Below are 13,417 nucleotides of genomic sequence, written 5' to 3'. Positions count from 1 at the left end.
TAATGGAGATAACTCTCACAGACTTTCCTGTCCAGGCTGGCTTTGAACTGAAATCCTCAGATCTCAGTCTCCTGAGATTATAGGTATGAGCCACTGATGCCTGGCTAAGGGTTTCTGGATTTTTTAAAATTTATTTTTTGCCAGTCCTGGGGTTTGAACTCAGGGCTTGGGCACTGTCCTGAGCTTCTTTTGCTCAAGACTAACTGTGTTACTTGAGTCATGGAGCCACTTCTATGTATGTGGTGCTGAGGAACTCAACTTAGGGCTTCATGCAAGTTAGGCAAGCACTCTACTTACTGCTAAGCCACATTCCCAGCCTAGGGTTTCTGGATTCTTAAGCACTGGACTAGGTAGAAGTCAAACCTACAGAGGGACTGGCTGGTAGGGACATGGGGGCTTCAGCCAGCTGGCATTGGAGCTGGTTCAGAATGCAGCCACTGGGGCAGCCCTGACTAGGGTGGCACTGTGCCAGGGAAGCCTACCTTTCTGTCCTCCTAAGGGTGACAAACGAGAGAGCCAGTGGGCTCAGGGCTCTGGCCTGCCCAGGCTTCTTGGGTGTGGGGGGGTCCCCTGAGTCCTTGTTCATGGGAACACAGAACCCAGAGCCTGTCTGAGAGGCAGTGGAGAGTTGGGTAGGCGGTGGGTGGTCATCTCTGCAGAAACGACAGTGGTCAGTGGGTAGGCTGAGAGAAGCGCGTCTTTATTCCTGCTCGGGTGGGTGAGTGGAGTCCTGTGGCCAGTGACGGGCACCTTGCTGGCAGCCTGCGCTCACCTCTTGCTGGCTGCAGTGTAAACACATCAGAATGGCCACAGGGTCCTGGGCTCCTGCCTGGCCACCCTGCCCACCCAGCCACTCCCTGACAGGCACCTGGTAGCTTCAGCCACTTGGGCACTTTGCCCAGGCTCCTTCTCACGGGCTGGGCTGTTCCTGGGGTGGGCTCGGGGGGGGGGAGTGCCCCCTCCTCAGCAGGCGGCTCTGGCTCCAGGGGTGCAGGCTCGGGGGCTGGCAGTGGGGGCGGGGTCCCAGAAGCCCTGGGCATGCACCTGGGGGTGAGAAGCCCCAGCTAGGACGGTGGCGCTGGCTCAGAGGCGCCCGCAGCCCGCGGCACTCACCTCGCCACCAGCACGTCCGCAGCAGACGGGGGGACAGTGTGTTCCAGGAGCCCCGGTTCCAGGTAGAAAGCTTCAGAGGACAGAACCCCCACACAGATGAAGTCCCCACCTTCCATTTACTCCGGGAGGGGGTATATGCAGCAGGTACCCCAGGTTCTAGGGCGGCAGGTCTCCCAAACCCACAGGGGGTCCCAGGACTGAACACCCTCTAGGGTGTCTTGGTTTGGGTGCTGCATGGTCTGGAGTTGGGATGGGGCTGGCTGGCTGTGGTCAACAGAGCAGGGCCGTACTCACCTGTTGGTTCTTCAGCTCCGAAGTGTACAAGGGCAGCAGGGAAGAGGTTTGCCTGGGGGGGGAGGCAGGGGTTCAGGGCAGGCAGACCATCCAGCAGGAGGATCTCAGATGGCCACAGCCTCTCCCCCCGCCCCACTGCCCAAGCACTAGTGAGGAGCTCTGCCTCTTATCTGAACTTTGGCATTTCTCTTTACCTACCTCCTTCCGCCTGGTGGTAGAGCTTTCTCTTTTCTTTTTGCTGGTTCCAGGGCTTAAGCTCAGTGCCTGGGCAAGATCCTTGTTTTTGTATTCAAGGCTAGCACTCTACTACTTGAGTGACAGCTCCACTTCCAGCCTTTTGATAGTTAATTGGAGCCAGGAGCTTCACAGACTTACGCTACCCAGGCTGGCTTCGAACCGTGATCTTCAGATCTCAGCCTCCTGAGTAGCTAGGATTACAGGAATGAGCCACTGGCGCCCAGCCCAGAGTCAACTTTCTAACCATTAGTTCAAAGCTCTTGGTGCCCTTGGGCTGTGAGTAAGCTTCTAACTAGGAGCCATCCTGTTCCACAGCTGAAGAGAGGCACACTATGTATGCTTGAACTTGATTGTGATCTCGTGACTAGGGGACATCCTACCCCACAGGTCAGAGATGGGTGGGCGAGGGGTCTGGGGTCAGGATGTCAGCCTGTGATGCACTTCTGACCCTCCACTCCCAGATCATGGGGGAGGGGGGAGGGTCCTTCCCTCAGGGTGAGCAAGTACCCAGACCCACAGGGCTCGAGTCAAAGCCATCGTTTGTGGGCTGAAGAAGAAAAGTGTGCCAGCACCTGTCAGTCATAAGCTCCTCCCATCCCGCCAAAACAGCCCAGCTGAGAGCCGATCAAAGCTTCCGGAGCCATACCATCCGGAGGGGGCTGCGGACACAGGGCTTCTGTTCAGGGCTGGCTGCTCTGGCTGGGGCAGGGGTGTGGGTAGGGAGCAGGAAAGTGGACTGGGTTACTTCCTCACACCCTCAGTACATGTCTCCGAGACCTCCCTGACAGACTACTGGACAGTGGGGTGCTGCCTCAGGGCTGCAACAGCACCCCATGGGGGCTGGGGCTACTTTGTGGCCAAAGGCCAACCAGAAAGCAAGCCAGCAAGGGCCGGCCAGCACCCTCCCAGGGAAGAGGCTGCGGCGGCCCGCCAGGGCGCTCTGGCCCACTCTTCCCATGCCGCTCCAGGCTGCTCAGAGTGCCACAGGCTTGCTGGGGTGGGCCGTGTGGGTGGGGTTGGGGGATGTTAAAAGATTAATAAGAGCAAGCTTCAAAGGCCAGGCCTAAGAACGCCGAAACCTCAGCCCAGCCGGCAGCTGAGCGACACAAACAAGGGCGGTGAGTGCTTTGAAACCCAATTGTGAGGCCGGCGATCAAAGCCTGTGAGGAGCCCATGGGGTGGGCGGGGGGCTGCCCCAGTGCCCCTGGCGAGGGCCGGAAGGAAGCTGGGGAGCCAGGCAGGGGCATGGGGAGGACAGACCGCGCCACAGAGCCTCCCTGCCCCCCCGCCTCCCCCAAGTCTGCCAGGCCAAGGCAGATGTACCCACCACGGGGAGCCCAGCGGGGCTCGGGCATTCCTGGGACCCCCTCGTGGGGTACTGCCTGCAGGCTCCCATCTGCTCCCTGACAAGCTGCCCCCAAGCCGGTCCCCTGCCCGGCAGCACGGGGAGGCACTGAAGGCACAGGGGGCCAGGCGCAAGGAGGGGAGAGCACCACAGCTGGCCGAGCACTATGCTCAGCTGTCCCTATCCTCAAAAGGAACAGAGGGGTGGGGACAGCCAGCTGGCTGGCATGAAGGCTGGTCTGTTTGGGGGATGCTGAACCTCTGTAAGGACCCCAAATGAGCCTTTACTAGTCCTGCGTGCGGCACTTCTTACAACCTGAGAACCCTCGGCTGGGTCCCCTGGGCCAGTGACTGAGTGGCCCCTCCCCACCCTCAGATGCCGCGGGGTCAGCCCTGCTCAGGTACAGAGCAGCCTGAGTTGCTCTGTCCCTTGGCCGGGAAGGGAGCAGGCATCCAAGGGCAAGGGCTAAGGAGCCTGCCCTCCAGCTGCGGGACTCCCTGACTCCTTGTGGGCTGATTCCCAGTCCTGGAGTATCTTACCTAATCCAGGCTAGGAACTGTACAAGAGCCACAGTCTGGGGCCCGCCCCCCCCTCCCCTCCGCCTCTCCACAGGGCCAGCCTAGGGGGCTCCTCCTGTGCCCACCTGAGGTGCCACCTCAAGCCTTAATCCATTAGCTTGGGTCTCCAGGGTCCCAATCGAAGAGGGGACATGTGGACGGCAGATTACTCTGACCAACAGAAGATTCCACTCCCTGTTGACTCAACAGTCCAAGAAGGCTGCTCTGCCCAGGCCTGGGGCTGAGCCCTGGCCAGGACTCCAAACCCTGGCCCGGTCCTACCTGCCCTCTTCCAGCACAGACAAGCACCGACACTGTTAGGAACTTTAAGCCTTGTAGAGTCAGAGGGGAAGGACAAGGAGGGGCAGCATATAGGTGGGCAACAGCTGGCCAGAACACAGAGGGCAGGAGACACAAGACCTAGGCAGGCTGGAAGGCACCCAGAGCTTAGGGCTGACCCTACCTGGCTTCAAGCCCCGCCTTACACACCACACACTCCCTCTTCACCAGCAGAGCTTGCCTTGGGGGTCCCTGGAGAGTACTGCTGGTCTCTAGAGAAGGCAGTCAAGGGCCCAGGGAGGTGTGAAGAGGAGGTGGAGCCTATGTCCCCACACTCCCTGCTGGGCTGATGGGGTCCCCCCTGCACTCAGGCCTCACAGCACTTCTCAGCCTAGGACCTGACGGGACACTAGCATTATCAGGAGAGCCCAGCCGGGAACCTGGAAGCCAAGCTTGCTCCTGCACTGGTGGCTGCTCTCCAGTCAGGACAGCAGCAGGCAGGGACACCACCTGAGAGAGGACAGGAGATGGCTGCTGGTGGCGGGGCAGCGTGTCGCTAGGAATCAGGCTGGGACAGGAAGTTCCCCAAGGGCCTCGGGACTGGCAGGAGGGGACCTTCCAAATTCAACGTTTATCAAGAGGCTGGCCAGAGTGGAGCAGAGAAGCCCGGACGGGAGGGGAGGGGCGGGGCGGGGCGGGGCGGGTGGCTCCCTCCCTCCCCAGGCTCCTCCCCACAGGCCTGGCTGGGCATCCAGCCTGCCCTGCGCTCCTCAATGGGTGGCAGCTCCGGGCTCCCATGGCCCCCCACCTCTGCGGAGCCCTTCAGGCGCCTCTGTTGTTAATTAAAATATCTGAAGAGACTTTGAAAAGGAAACCATTAGCCAGAGGGGCTAGGGAGGCCCCACTGCTCTCCCAGGGGGCCAAAGGACAGGACATTCATTCCTCCTGGCTCTGTGAGCAGCCAGCAGGGCATGAGATCAAGCAGCCTGAGCAGGCGCGCGCAGGACCTCCAGAGGCCCCGGTGGCAGGGAATGGGGCCAGCCGAGGCACTGCCATGAAGAGACCAGCTGGGGCCGGGGGAGGCAGGCTCAGGAGGAAGGACAGCCTGGCCAGCGGCCCCCACTCGTCCTTCTGCAGCTCTCCACCGCCCTGCCACCTGGCTGGCAGGGCCCCTTCCTCACTCCTGACAGCCCACAGCCCAGGACCTGGGGCTGCCTGGCTCAGGTCGGCAGGCCAAGCAGTTGGGGCAGGCCCACCCCGCCCTGGGGCCAGGCAGGAAGCGGAGGAGGTTGGAAGCCCGTCAGGAACAACTTCAGAGGCGCTCTGCGCCTCTGAATTCACCGGCTCTAAAAGGCTTTATTACCCACAGCAGCTCCGGCCAGACTCCACCCGCCCCTCCCAGCGCCTGCCTTGGCACACCCCTCATCCCTCCTACCTGAAAGAGGGTCAGCGTGTGGTCATCCAGGATGGTTTTGGGGGGAGCAATGACTGTGGGGAGAGGAGGCGGTCTGTGTGAGGAAGGCTGTAGGTACCCCTCCACCTCCACAGAGAGCCTGGGAGGGGGGATCTTTGGAAAAACTTCTGCTGTGGAGGCTCAGAGCGGCTGCTCCCCAAAGCAGAATCTCCTCCTCCACCTGTTCCCCCCAGCTCTCCTGTCCCCTCTGCAGCTCTCCTCCCCCTCCTCCCCCCAACCCCCTCCCCCGTCCACTTGAACCTGTCAAGTGCCACAGACATCACAGCCCACTTCTCTCCCATAGGCTACATCCTGCTGGGTATGAACAGCTCAGTTTCCTTGGGGAAATGGCCTGGAGGACCAACCACCAACCAGGCAGCAAAGCCAGTGAGGCCAGGGGGTGACTCACACAGGTGAAAGGAGAGCTCAGGGTTCCCCAGGTGACTCCGAACGAAGTCTCGCAGGTCCCCGACTGTAGAGGAGAGAGCGAGCGAGTAGCGCGTGCCTACCCCCTCGGAGGCCCCTGGGCTGAGCACTTAGCTGGCCTAGGGATACCAGACAGAAGCGGCCAGGGACACTGCAGAGGGCAGATCCCGGCCTGCACACGCAACCCTTCTCCCTGGCATCCCAGGTGCTCAGTGGCTAAACCACTATGCTGTCTGCTGCATAGCGGGGACTCCCAGGAAGTCGGGATCCCCAACTTGCCGGAGAGGTCTGTTCTGCCGGCTCCAGGCCTAGCCAAGGCCAGACAGTGCCAAGCAGTTCACCAACCACCTCAACCTGAGCCCTGCCCGATCTGCTACCTTGCCACTACTGTCTTGAGACAGGCCATTCGGGCTCACTCTGACCTGCCAGCCTAGCCCCTTCATCTCAGATGGGCTCTGGGTGCCTCCTGTCCACTAATGCCCAGAAGAGACAGGTACACAGGCCCCCAAACCAGGACTAGGGCCATGTGAAAGAGCCAGCCCACAGAAATGCTGGGCGTGCAAACTCAGCACCATCTTGATGACACACAGACAGGACAACCGTCTTCCACTGCTCGGTCTCACTGGAGCTCACAGGGCAGGGCCACATGCAACCTGTGGCCGGGAAGGCGGGGATCTCCAGGAGCCCCATGCCTCTTCTAGCAACTTGCTCACCTGTCTCACTGGGGCGAAAAAAGCCCTGCAGGATATAACGGTCAGGAAACAGGACCCTCAGTGCCACCTAGACCAGAAAAGCACAAGTCAGGACCCATCAGAACTGAGCCCTGTACAGGGAGGGGCCTCCCTGCTCAGCCAGACCCTAGGAGCACTGGCACTGCGTGCGTGCGTGCGTGCGTGCGTGCGTGCGTGTGTGTGTGTTCATTCTGAGACAGGGTTTATGCAGGTCAGGTTGGCTGGAACTCACAAAACTCCTTGATCTCCTAAATGTCGAGATTGCAGACTCTCAGCTAACAGACTTGAAAGCAGACATTCAGTGAACTTTTAAAGAGTGAGCACTGTGCCAGGCACTGATAGCTCACGCCTGTAATCCTAGCTACTCAGAAGGCTGAGACCTGACCATCAAAGTTCAAAGTCAGCCTGGCCAGTTACCCACCAAAAAGCTGAAACTGGAGGTGTGGCTCAAGTGGTAGAGTCCCAGCCTTAAGCAAAAAAGCTAAGGGATAGAATCCCAACCCCTCAGTTGGAGTCCCAGTACTAGAAGAGAAAGGAAGAAAGAGGGAGGGGGAGGAGGAAGAGGAAGATGGGGGGAGAGAAGATTTTTATCATAAAGCATTAGCAGATACTATGTTAATTCATAACTCAAGGGGCACAAGGGAAACTGAGGAACAGGCAGTGTGAGCTGGGCTGCATGAGCCACAGTCGCAGAGGGAGCGTGTTGTGGCCACACAGGGTCTGCACAGAAGGCCCCTCTGGGACGCCGCCCTGGGCCCTCCATACCTTTGGGTAGCGCTCCAGCTTCTCCTTCATCCGGGCTTCCCTGAAGGCCTTGGTCACCAAGGGCGCCTCCTCCAGACGCTTCCTGCGGGGGGGGGGGGGGGGGTGGTGGCAGGTGCAGGCTCCCATCAGTGGCCCGGGGCCGCTGGGCCCCTCCTGACACCCTCAGGCCCCGGGCTGCTGTCCCCCCTCACTTGAGCTCCTCCCCCACCTTCCTGCACCCACACCTGGGTGCGCAGAGGATGTAGGTGTGGGGCCTGGTGGAGGGAGGGCGGTCCAATGTGGTGAGGGGGCTGGGGCACCTACCGCTCACTCTTGAGTTGGGCCAGGCGTCTCCGCACATCATCTATAGTCACCTCAAAAAACTCGTCAGGCAGCTCTGCTGGCCAGGCCTGGAGCAGGTCTTCCAGGTCGGGATGGCATACTACAGGGTCGCGGTCCACAGGCTGGGGACAGACAGGGTGGCCTTGGCTGAAGCAGCCACGCAGACTCTGGACAAAGGCACCACCTGCCAGCACGGCCGGGCACAGGACAGCGACTAGAGAACCAGACCAGCAGAGCCCAGGAGCATTTGGGGAATGGGTAAGGGGCAAGGAGAACCCCAGGATCAGGGAGCCAACAAGGAGCAGCACCCCTGTTCTAGGCCACGTCAGGGGCTCTACAGGGAAGGGCAGTGACAGCCAGCAAATTAGAGTGTTGGCAAAAACCCCAAGCCAGCTGCCCCTGATGCCCCCGCAGCCACAGCTGCACAGCCAGGCGGACTCCAGCACGCTCGCTGCCCTAGGGAGCCAGCCAGTCCCTCTGTCCACCCAAGGGACAGAGCAAGGGACAGTGTCACTCCTAGTTGGCATCACTGGCAATGAAAATTACAAGGCAGGCCCATTCCACGTGTGGTGTGGGCGGGAGGCAGTGGGGGAACACACACACACACACACACACACTCCTCAGCACTAGGACCAACCATGGAGGAGCCAAGCCTGGCCAAGGTTCCCAAAGCAGCTGGGTCCCACTCCAAACAAATGTGGGCACGCCACACACACACACACACACACACACACACACACACACACACACACACACACACACACACACACACACACACACACACACACACACACACACACACACACACACACACCTCAGCAATAGGACCAACCATGGAGGAGCCAAGCCTGGCCAAGGTTCCCAAGGCAGCTGGGTCCCACTCCAAACAAATGTGGGCACGCCACACACACACACACACACACACACACACACACACACACACACACACACACACACACACACACACACACACACACTCCTCAGCACTAGGACCAACCATGGAGGAGCCAAGCCTGGCCAAGGTTCCCAAAGCAGCTGGGTCCCACTCCAAACAAATGTGGGCACGCCACACACACACACACACACACACACACACACACACACACACACACACAGACACACACACACACACACACACTCCTCAGCACTAGGACCAACCATGGAGGAGCCAAGCTCCCAAGGCAGCTGGGTCCCACTCCAAACAAATGTGGGCACGCCACACACACACACACACACACACACACACACACACACACACACACACACACACACACACACACACACACACACACACACACACACACACACACACACACACACACACACACACACACACACTCCTCAGCACTAGGACCAACCATGGAGGAGCCAAGCCTGGCCAAGGTTCCCAAGGCAGCTGGGTCCCACTCCAAACAAATGTGGGCACGCCACAGCCCGTCCCGAGGATCCCCTCCTAGGCCCAGGCTGATTGGCCCTGCCTAGCATTTAGGGACCAACATCTCCATTGCGTGCACACTGGGGCGGCTGTCTCCAGGGCCGCCCTCAGCGAGCTGCTGTTTACAGATGTGGGTCCCTGCGCTCTATGTAGAAACACGGTTCTAGCATGCAGCTGTGGCCAGGGAGCCTCTCTGATCCTGGGCATAGTCCTGGCGCGTGGGCAGGAAGGGATGGCGGAGCCTGAACAGGCACGCAGGTGGTGGCCAAGGCCCCAAGGGCAGCCCCTCCAAAGCCACAGCCAAGCGGCAGCCACCTTGGATGGTCTGCACCAGAGTTCTTTGTGACAGGCCGTCAGGCGCCAGCTGGCCCCCGTGGTCAAAATGCCTGCACTCCAGCAGGGCCACCGCTCCCAGGGGAGGGCAGGCAGAGTGTGCACGTGCTCTAGGCCAGAAGCCGCCATGTCTGCGGGTGGCCAGGCAGGCGGGCTGGAGGAAGGCAGAGATTCTGATAAGACTTGGGTGGGTTTTGGCCACCTATCTCAGACCCTCCCTTCGAGAAGCAGTCCTAAGGCCAAGATCCACATTGTCTCAAATGCAGAGTACCAGCCTTGAGTGAAAAAGCTAAGGACAGTGCCTAGGCCCTGAGTTCAAGCCACAGTAAAAGGCAGAGGATACAGAATGGGTGATACCACTCTGACCCTGACCTTCCAGCCAGGGCCTTCTACTCCTGGACAGCAAGGTCAATCCCAAGAATATGACTGCCCTGGGCTCTCAGGGAACATCCCAAGGGCACCAAGGAGAACAGCAGTGGCTGGCACATCCACTGGACAGTGCCCAAGCCCAGATCCTAGGCTGCGGGATGCAATGGGCAGCAGCCGCCTGCTTTGTGCTGCCCAAGGACCACCAAGTGTCAGTCAAAATCCAAACGACATCTCCCCTTATTTTGAATCCGTCCTCATATTCCCTCTGCTCAGGAAGCCGATCAACTAGGACAAGAGCCCAGGTCCTCTCAGGGTGAGAAAAGAGTATTGGCATGGCCCTGCACACTGGGCAAGAGTCCACTCAGAGCAGCTGGGGTGCAGCGTGGAGTCAGTGGGCGCAGCATGGGCAAGAGTCCACTCAGAGCAGCTGGGGTGCAGCGTGGAGTCAGTGGGCGCAGCATATCCACTGGGGCGTGGGCTGGGTGAGCAAGCGGCACCCAGGGACTGGACTTCCTCCATCTCCAACAAGAACAGAGGCAGCCGGGCACGGTGGCTCACACCTAGAATCCTAGCTACTCAGGAGGCTGAGATTTGAGGGTTTAGGTTCAAAGCCAGCCCATAAGACTTATCTCCAATTAACCACCAACAAGCCAAAATTAGAGCCGTGGCTCAAGTGGTAAAGTGCCAGCCTCAAGAGGACAAGCCAAGGGACAGCACTGAGGCCCTGAGTTCAAGCCCCAGTCCCGGCAGCACACAGGACAGGCTCTATAACTGGATGGCTGCAGAGTGCCATTTGGCCACGAGCGGCAGCTGAGACATGAGGGGACACGGCGGGTAAGCTTCCCAGAGCCACTTGGGCAGGAGCCACGGCCGGCAGCTTGGCCGTGGAAGACAGGAGGCCAACAGAGTCTGAGCCACGCTGGGCCACGTGTACGCACAGTGCCCTGCCCAGTGCCCGTTGCCATCTACCGTCCCACTATATCTACAGTTTAGTGCTCCGTCCCATCCTAAGGCCTCGGAGATGTTTTTGGAAGGAAGACAGAGGTCAAGGGATGAGGCATGGGGAGAAAAGCACAGTGGCGCTGAGGGGCCGCCCAGCCGTGCTGGGACACAGCGGGGTCTGAGGAGAGGCAAGGGGTGGTGCTCTATTCCTCTACCAGGATGATGCCAAAACTGCGCAGGCTTTCCAGAGAACCAGTGTGTTTGTTGTGTGTGTATGGGGGGGGGGGGGTATTTCCATCTAACTGATAATGGGGAGGCTCCTGGTGACTGTGAGCAGAAGCCCGGCAGGAGCTTGGCCTCAGGTGGCTGGCTCCCAAGCCCCAAGTGGTGCTGCCTGAGGACCTGCCTTTGGAGAGCCAGCTGCTGCCATCGGGAGGACGACTCCGGAGGGCCCTGGGGAAGTGTCTCGGGTCTTACTTAGGCGAGCGAGCTGGGAAGCGCAAGCAGCCACTCTGAGATCTGTGTGTGTTCTGGCATGTTAGGCTTCCCAAACCCTCAATACAAGCCCGCTAAGTAGGGGCAGATAAGGAAACTGAGGCACAGAGTGCCTGAGGGGACAGCTAGCATGAGAGAGGAGCTCCATGGGCTGCTTTGGGTCCTAGCCTGCTCCCAGGCTGTGCCTCCAGCAAGGGTTTTGCAGAGTGAAAGAAAGGGTCTGCAGAAGCTAGAAGGAAGTGAGCCGGGCCAGAGAGGAACGGGATGGGCTAAGGACAGAGGCAGGTGGCTCCAAGCCCCCTGAACACAGCCATACTGAATCCCCAGTGGCCCCAGCCAGGATACAGGAAGCCCGCAGACCCCAGGGCCAGGCAGACACCGCTGCAGGCCACATGTAGCCCAAGGGTGGACGAGAGTGGAGTCACTTCACCCCAGGGCCAGCTGGAGAGGTAGTCAGTGACCGACCCCTTTAGGGGAGCAGGAAGAGGACACAGGGTGGACCGCTCCAGGCCAGCTGTAGAGGGTCTGGAGGGCACACAAGGTTCTGCTCAAATCACAAGTGACCCCGCTGAGTTTCTTAGCTTTCCTAGTGATTTTCCAGGACACAATGACAAATGGAGGAAAGATCTAAAACTCCTCAGAGGTGACCTCAACCCTGGCTCTGTCAGCTTTGGGGGCTCTTGTTCCTCCTTGCTCACCTCCCCCAGCCTAGACACAGTGACCACGGCTTTGGTAGGAGGGAATGTGAAGTGTGTTCCCTTGAGGTTCTGCTATTAAGCGAATCACTCTGCAAGGGATGCAGGCAGACCTCCTGAGGTACTTCGGAGCTAGGCAGCCCTCGCCCTGAAGGCCCGGCAGGAGACAGCTAGGCAGAGCAAGAGGCCAAGACTGGAGGGCAACGCTGGGACAGGTGAGGCTGTGCGTGCGGTGCGGAGCTGCCGCTGAGGACACCAGCCGTGCCCGACAGCCTGGCCTGCGCGTCCTCTCGCAGCCTCTCGACGCTATCAGCCTGGACCTGCCCGCTGGCAAGTGGGCCACATATGGCCAGAGGTCAGAACAGAAGGCCAGAGAGAGGCAGGAACACCGTCCTTCGAGACCTGAGACCTGCATCTTTGGTAGGGAAAGGAGAACCCAGGTCCCAGCCATGCTGGTGTCAGACGTGGAGTGCGATGGAGTGTGAGGCAGTAGAAGCCCTGACCCCAACCCACCCTACCGGCCTGGGACGGCCAGGCCCACGCCCACGCCCACGCATCCCCGTGCTCAGCACAGCTCTGCAGCTTGAGCTCTTGCGCTGTCGGCTCGGAGGTGCATGGCCCACGTCCACAGACTCTGTCTGAGATGACCGCTGCTGGCTCTTGATGGCACCATGTCTTCACAAACCCAACAGAGGACAGACAGGGCGGTGCGTGAGGACATCTTCGCAGCCTCCAGAATCCTTGGAGCCTGACGATGCCGGGCATGGTGGGAGCCCAGCCGTGACAAGCCAGGCGACACAGTGGCGACAGGTCCAAACTACAACAGCAAAGGGAAGGCAGCCATGCTCGTAGGACAGAGTGCCAGGAGACTCGTGGGATGCTCACCAGCACATTCACGGTGCTCCACAAACAGGTCTTCATTTTCTTTTTTTTTTTTTTGTCAGTCGTGGGTCTTGAACTCTGGGCCTGGGCACTGTCCCTGTGCTCTTCAGCTCAAGGTGAGCGCTCTACCACTGGAGCCACAGTGCCACTTCCAGTTTTCTAGTGGTTTATTGGAGATAAGAGTCTCACGGACCTGCCAGGGCTGCTTTGAACCACCATCCTCAGATCTCAGCCTCCTGAATAGCTAGGATTACAGGCGTGAGCCACCGGCACCCAGCTTCATCTCAGAGAAATGAGATTGCTGTTTGGGACAGCACTGAGATCTGAACTCAGAGCTTCACTGTTGGTGGCAATCGCCACACCTCTGGAAATGTTTGCTTTCGCTACTTTTCAGTGAGGGTTTCACAGTTCTGCCCGGGCCGGCCTAGGTATAACGCTCCTGTGACACACAGCTTTTCAGTGGTGGACATGGGAGTCAGTTTCACAAGCATACTCCCTCGGCTGGACAATCCTCCCAATCTCTGCCTCCCAAGGAGCTAGGACCACACCCATGAGTCACTATGCTAGCTGACAAGTTTGCTTGTTTTTTAAAAGAACAAGCCAAGAACTTCCAGAGATGGGGGGTGGGGATCACAATTCCAGGATAGCCCATGAAAAAAATATTTACCAGAAGCCAGGCACCAAATTCTTTTGTTTGTAATCCTACTTATCCAGGAGGAAGAGATTCAGAGGATTGTGGTTAAAA

At 59.3% G+C, this 13,417-nt stretch overlaps 1 protein-coding gene across 7 annotated transcripts in view; it reads right to left on the bottom strand.

Moving 5' to 3' along the window:
- Positions 1-679: 679 nt before the first annotated feature.
- Aspscr1 (ASPSCR1 tether for SLC2A4, UBX domain containing) overlaps positions 680-13,417 on the bottom strand; it is a 43,569-nt gene continuing 30,831 nt past the window's right edge. For 5 of the 7 annotated variants that reach the window (XM_070031674.1, XM_070031673.1, XM_070031670.1 and 2 more), the window contains 9 exons: positions 7,504-7,643; positions 7,201-7,282; positions 6,418-6,484; positions 5,688-5,750; positions 5,261-5,313; positions 1,408-1,459; positions 1,114-1,183; positions 869-1,044; positions 680-782 (listed from right to left, as the gene is read on the bottom strand). In XM_070031674.1, coding sequence (XP_069887775.1) covers positions 769-782; positions 869-1,044; positions 1,114-1,183; positions 1,408-1,459; positions 5,261-5,313; positions 5,688-5,750; positions 6,418-6,484; positions 7,201-7,282; positions 7,504-7,643 — 717 coding nt within the window. In that variant the 3' untranslated portion in view covers positions 680-768. Of the gene's footprint in view, positions 783-868; positions 1,065-1,113; positions 1,184-1,407; positions 1,460-5,260; positions 5,314-5,687; positions 5,751-6,417; positions 6,485-7,200; positions 7,283-7,503; positions 7,644-13,417 lie in introns of all 7 variants that reach the window. The other 2 variants (XM_070031675.1, XM_070031672.1) reach the window with 2 other exon arrangements.

Source organism: Dipodomys merriami, unplaced genomic scaffold (genome assembly GCF_024711535.1).
Source record: "Dipodomys merriami isolate MVZ:Mamm:240054 unplaced genomic scaffold, mDipMer1.0.p SCAF_202, whole genome shotgun sequence".
Taxonomy (NCBI): Eukaryota; Metazoa; Chordata; class Mammalia; order Rodentia; family Heteromyidae; genus Dipodomys; species Dipodomys merriami.
The sequence above is the reverse complement of the archived record's forward strand: the minus strand, read 5'-3'. Positions and strand labels throughout refer to the sequence as shown.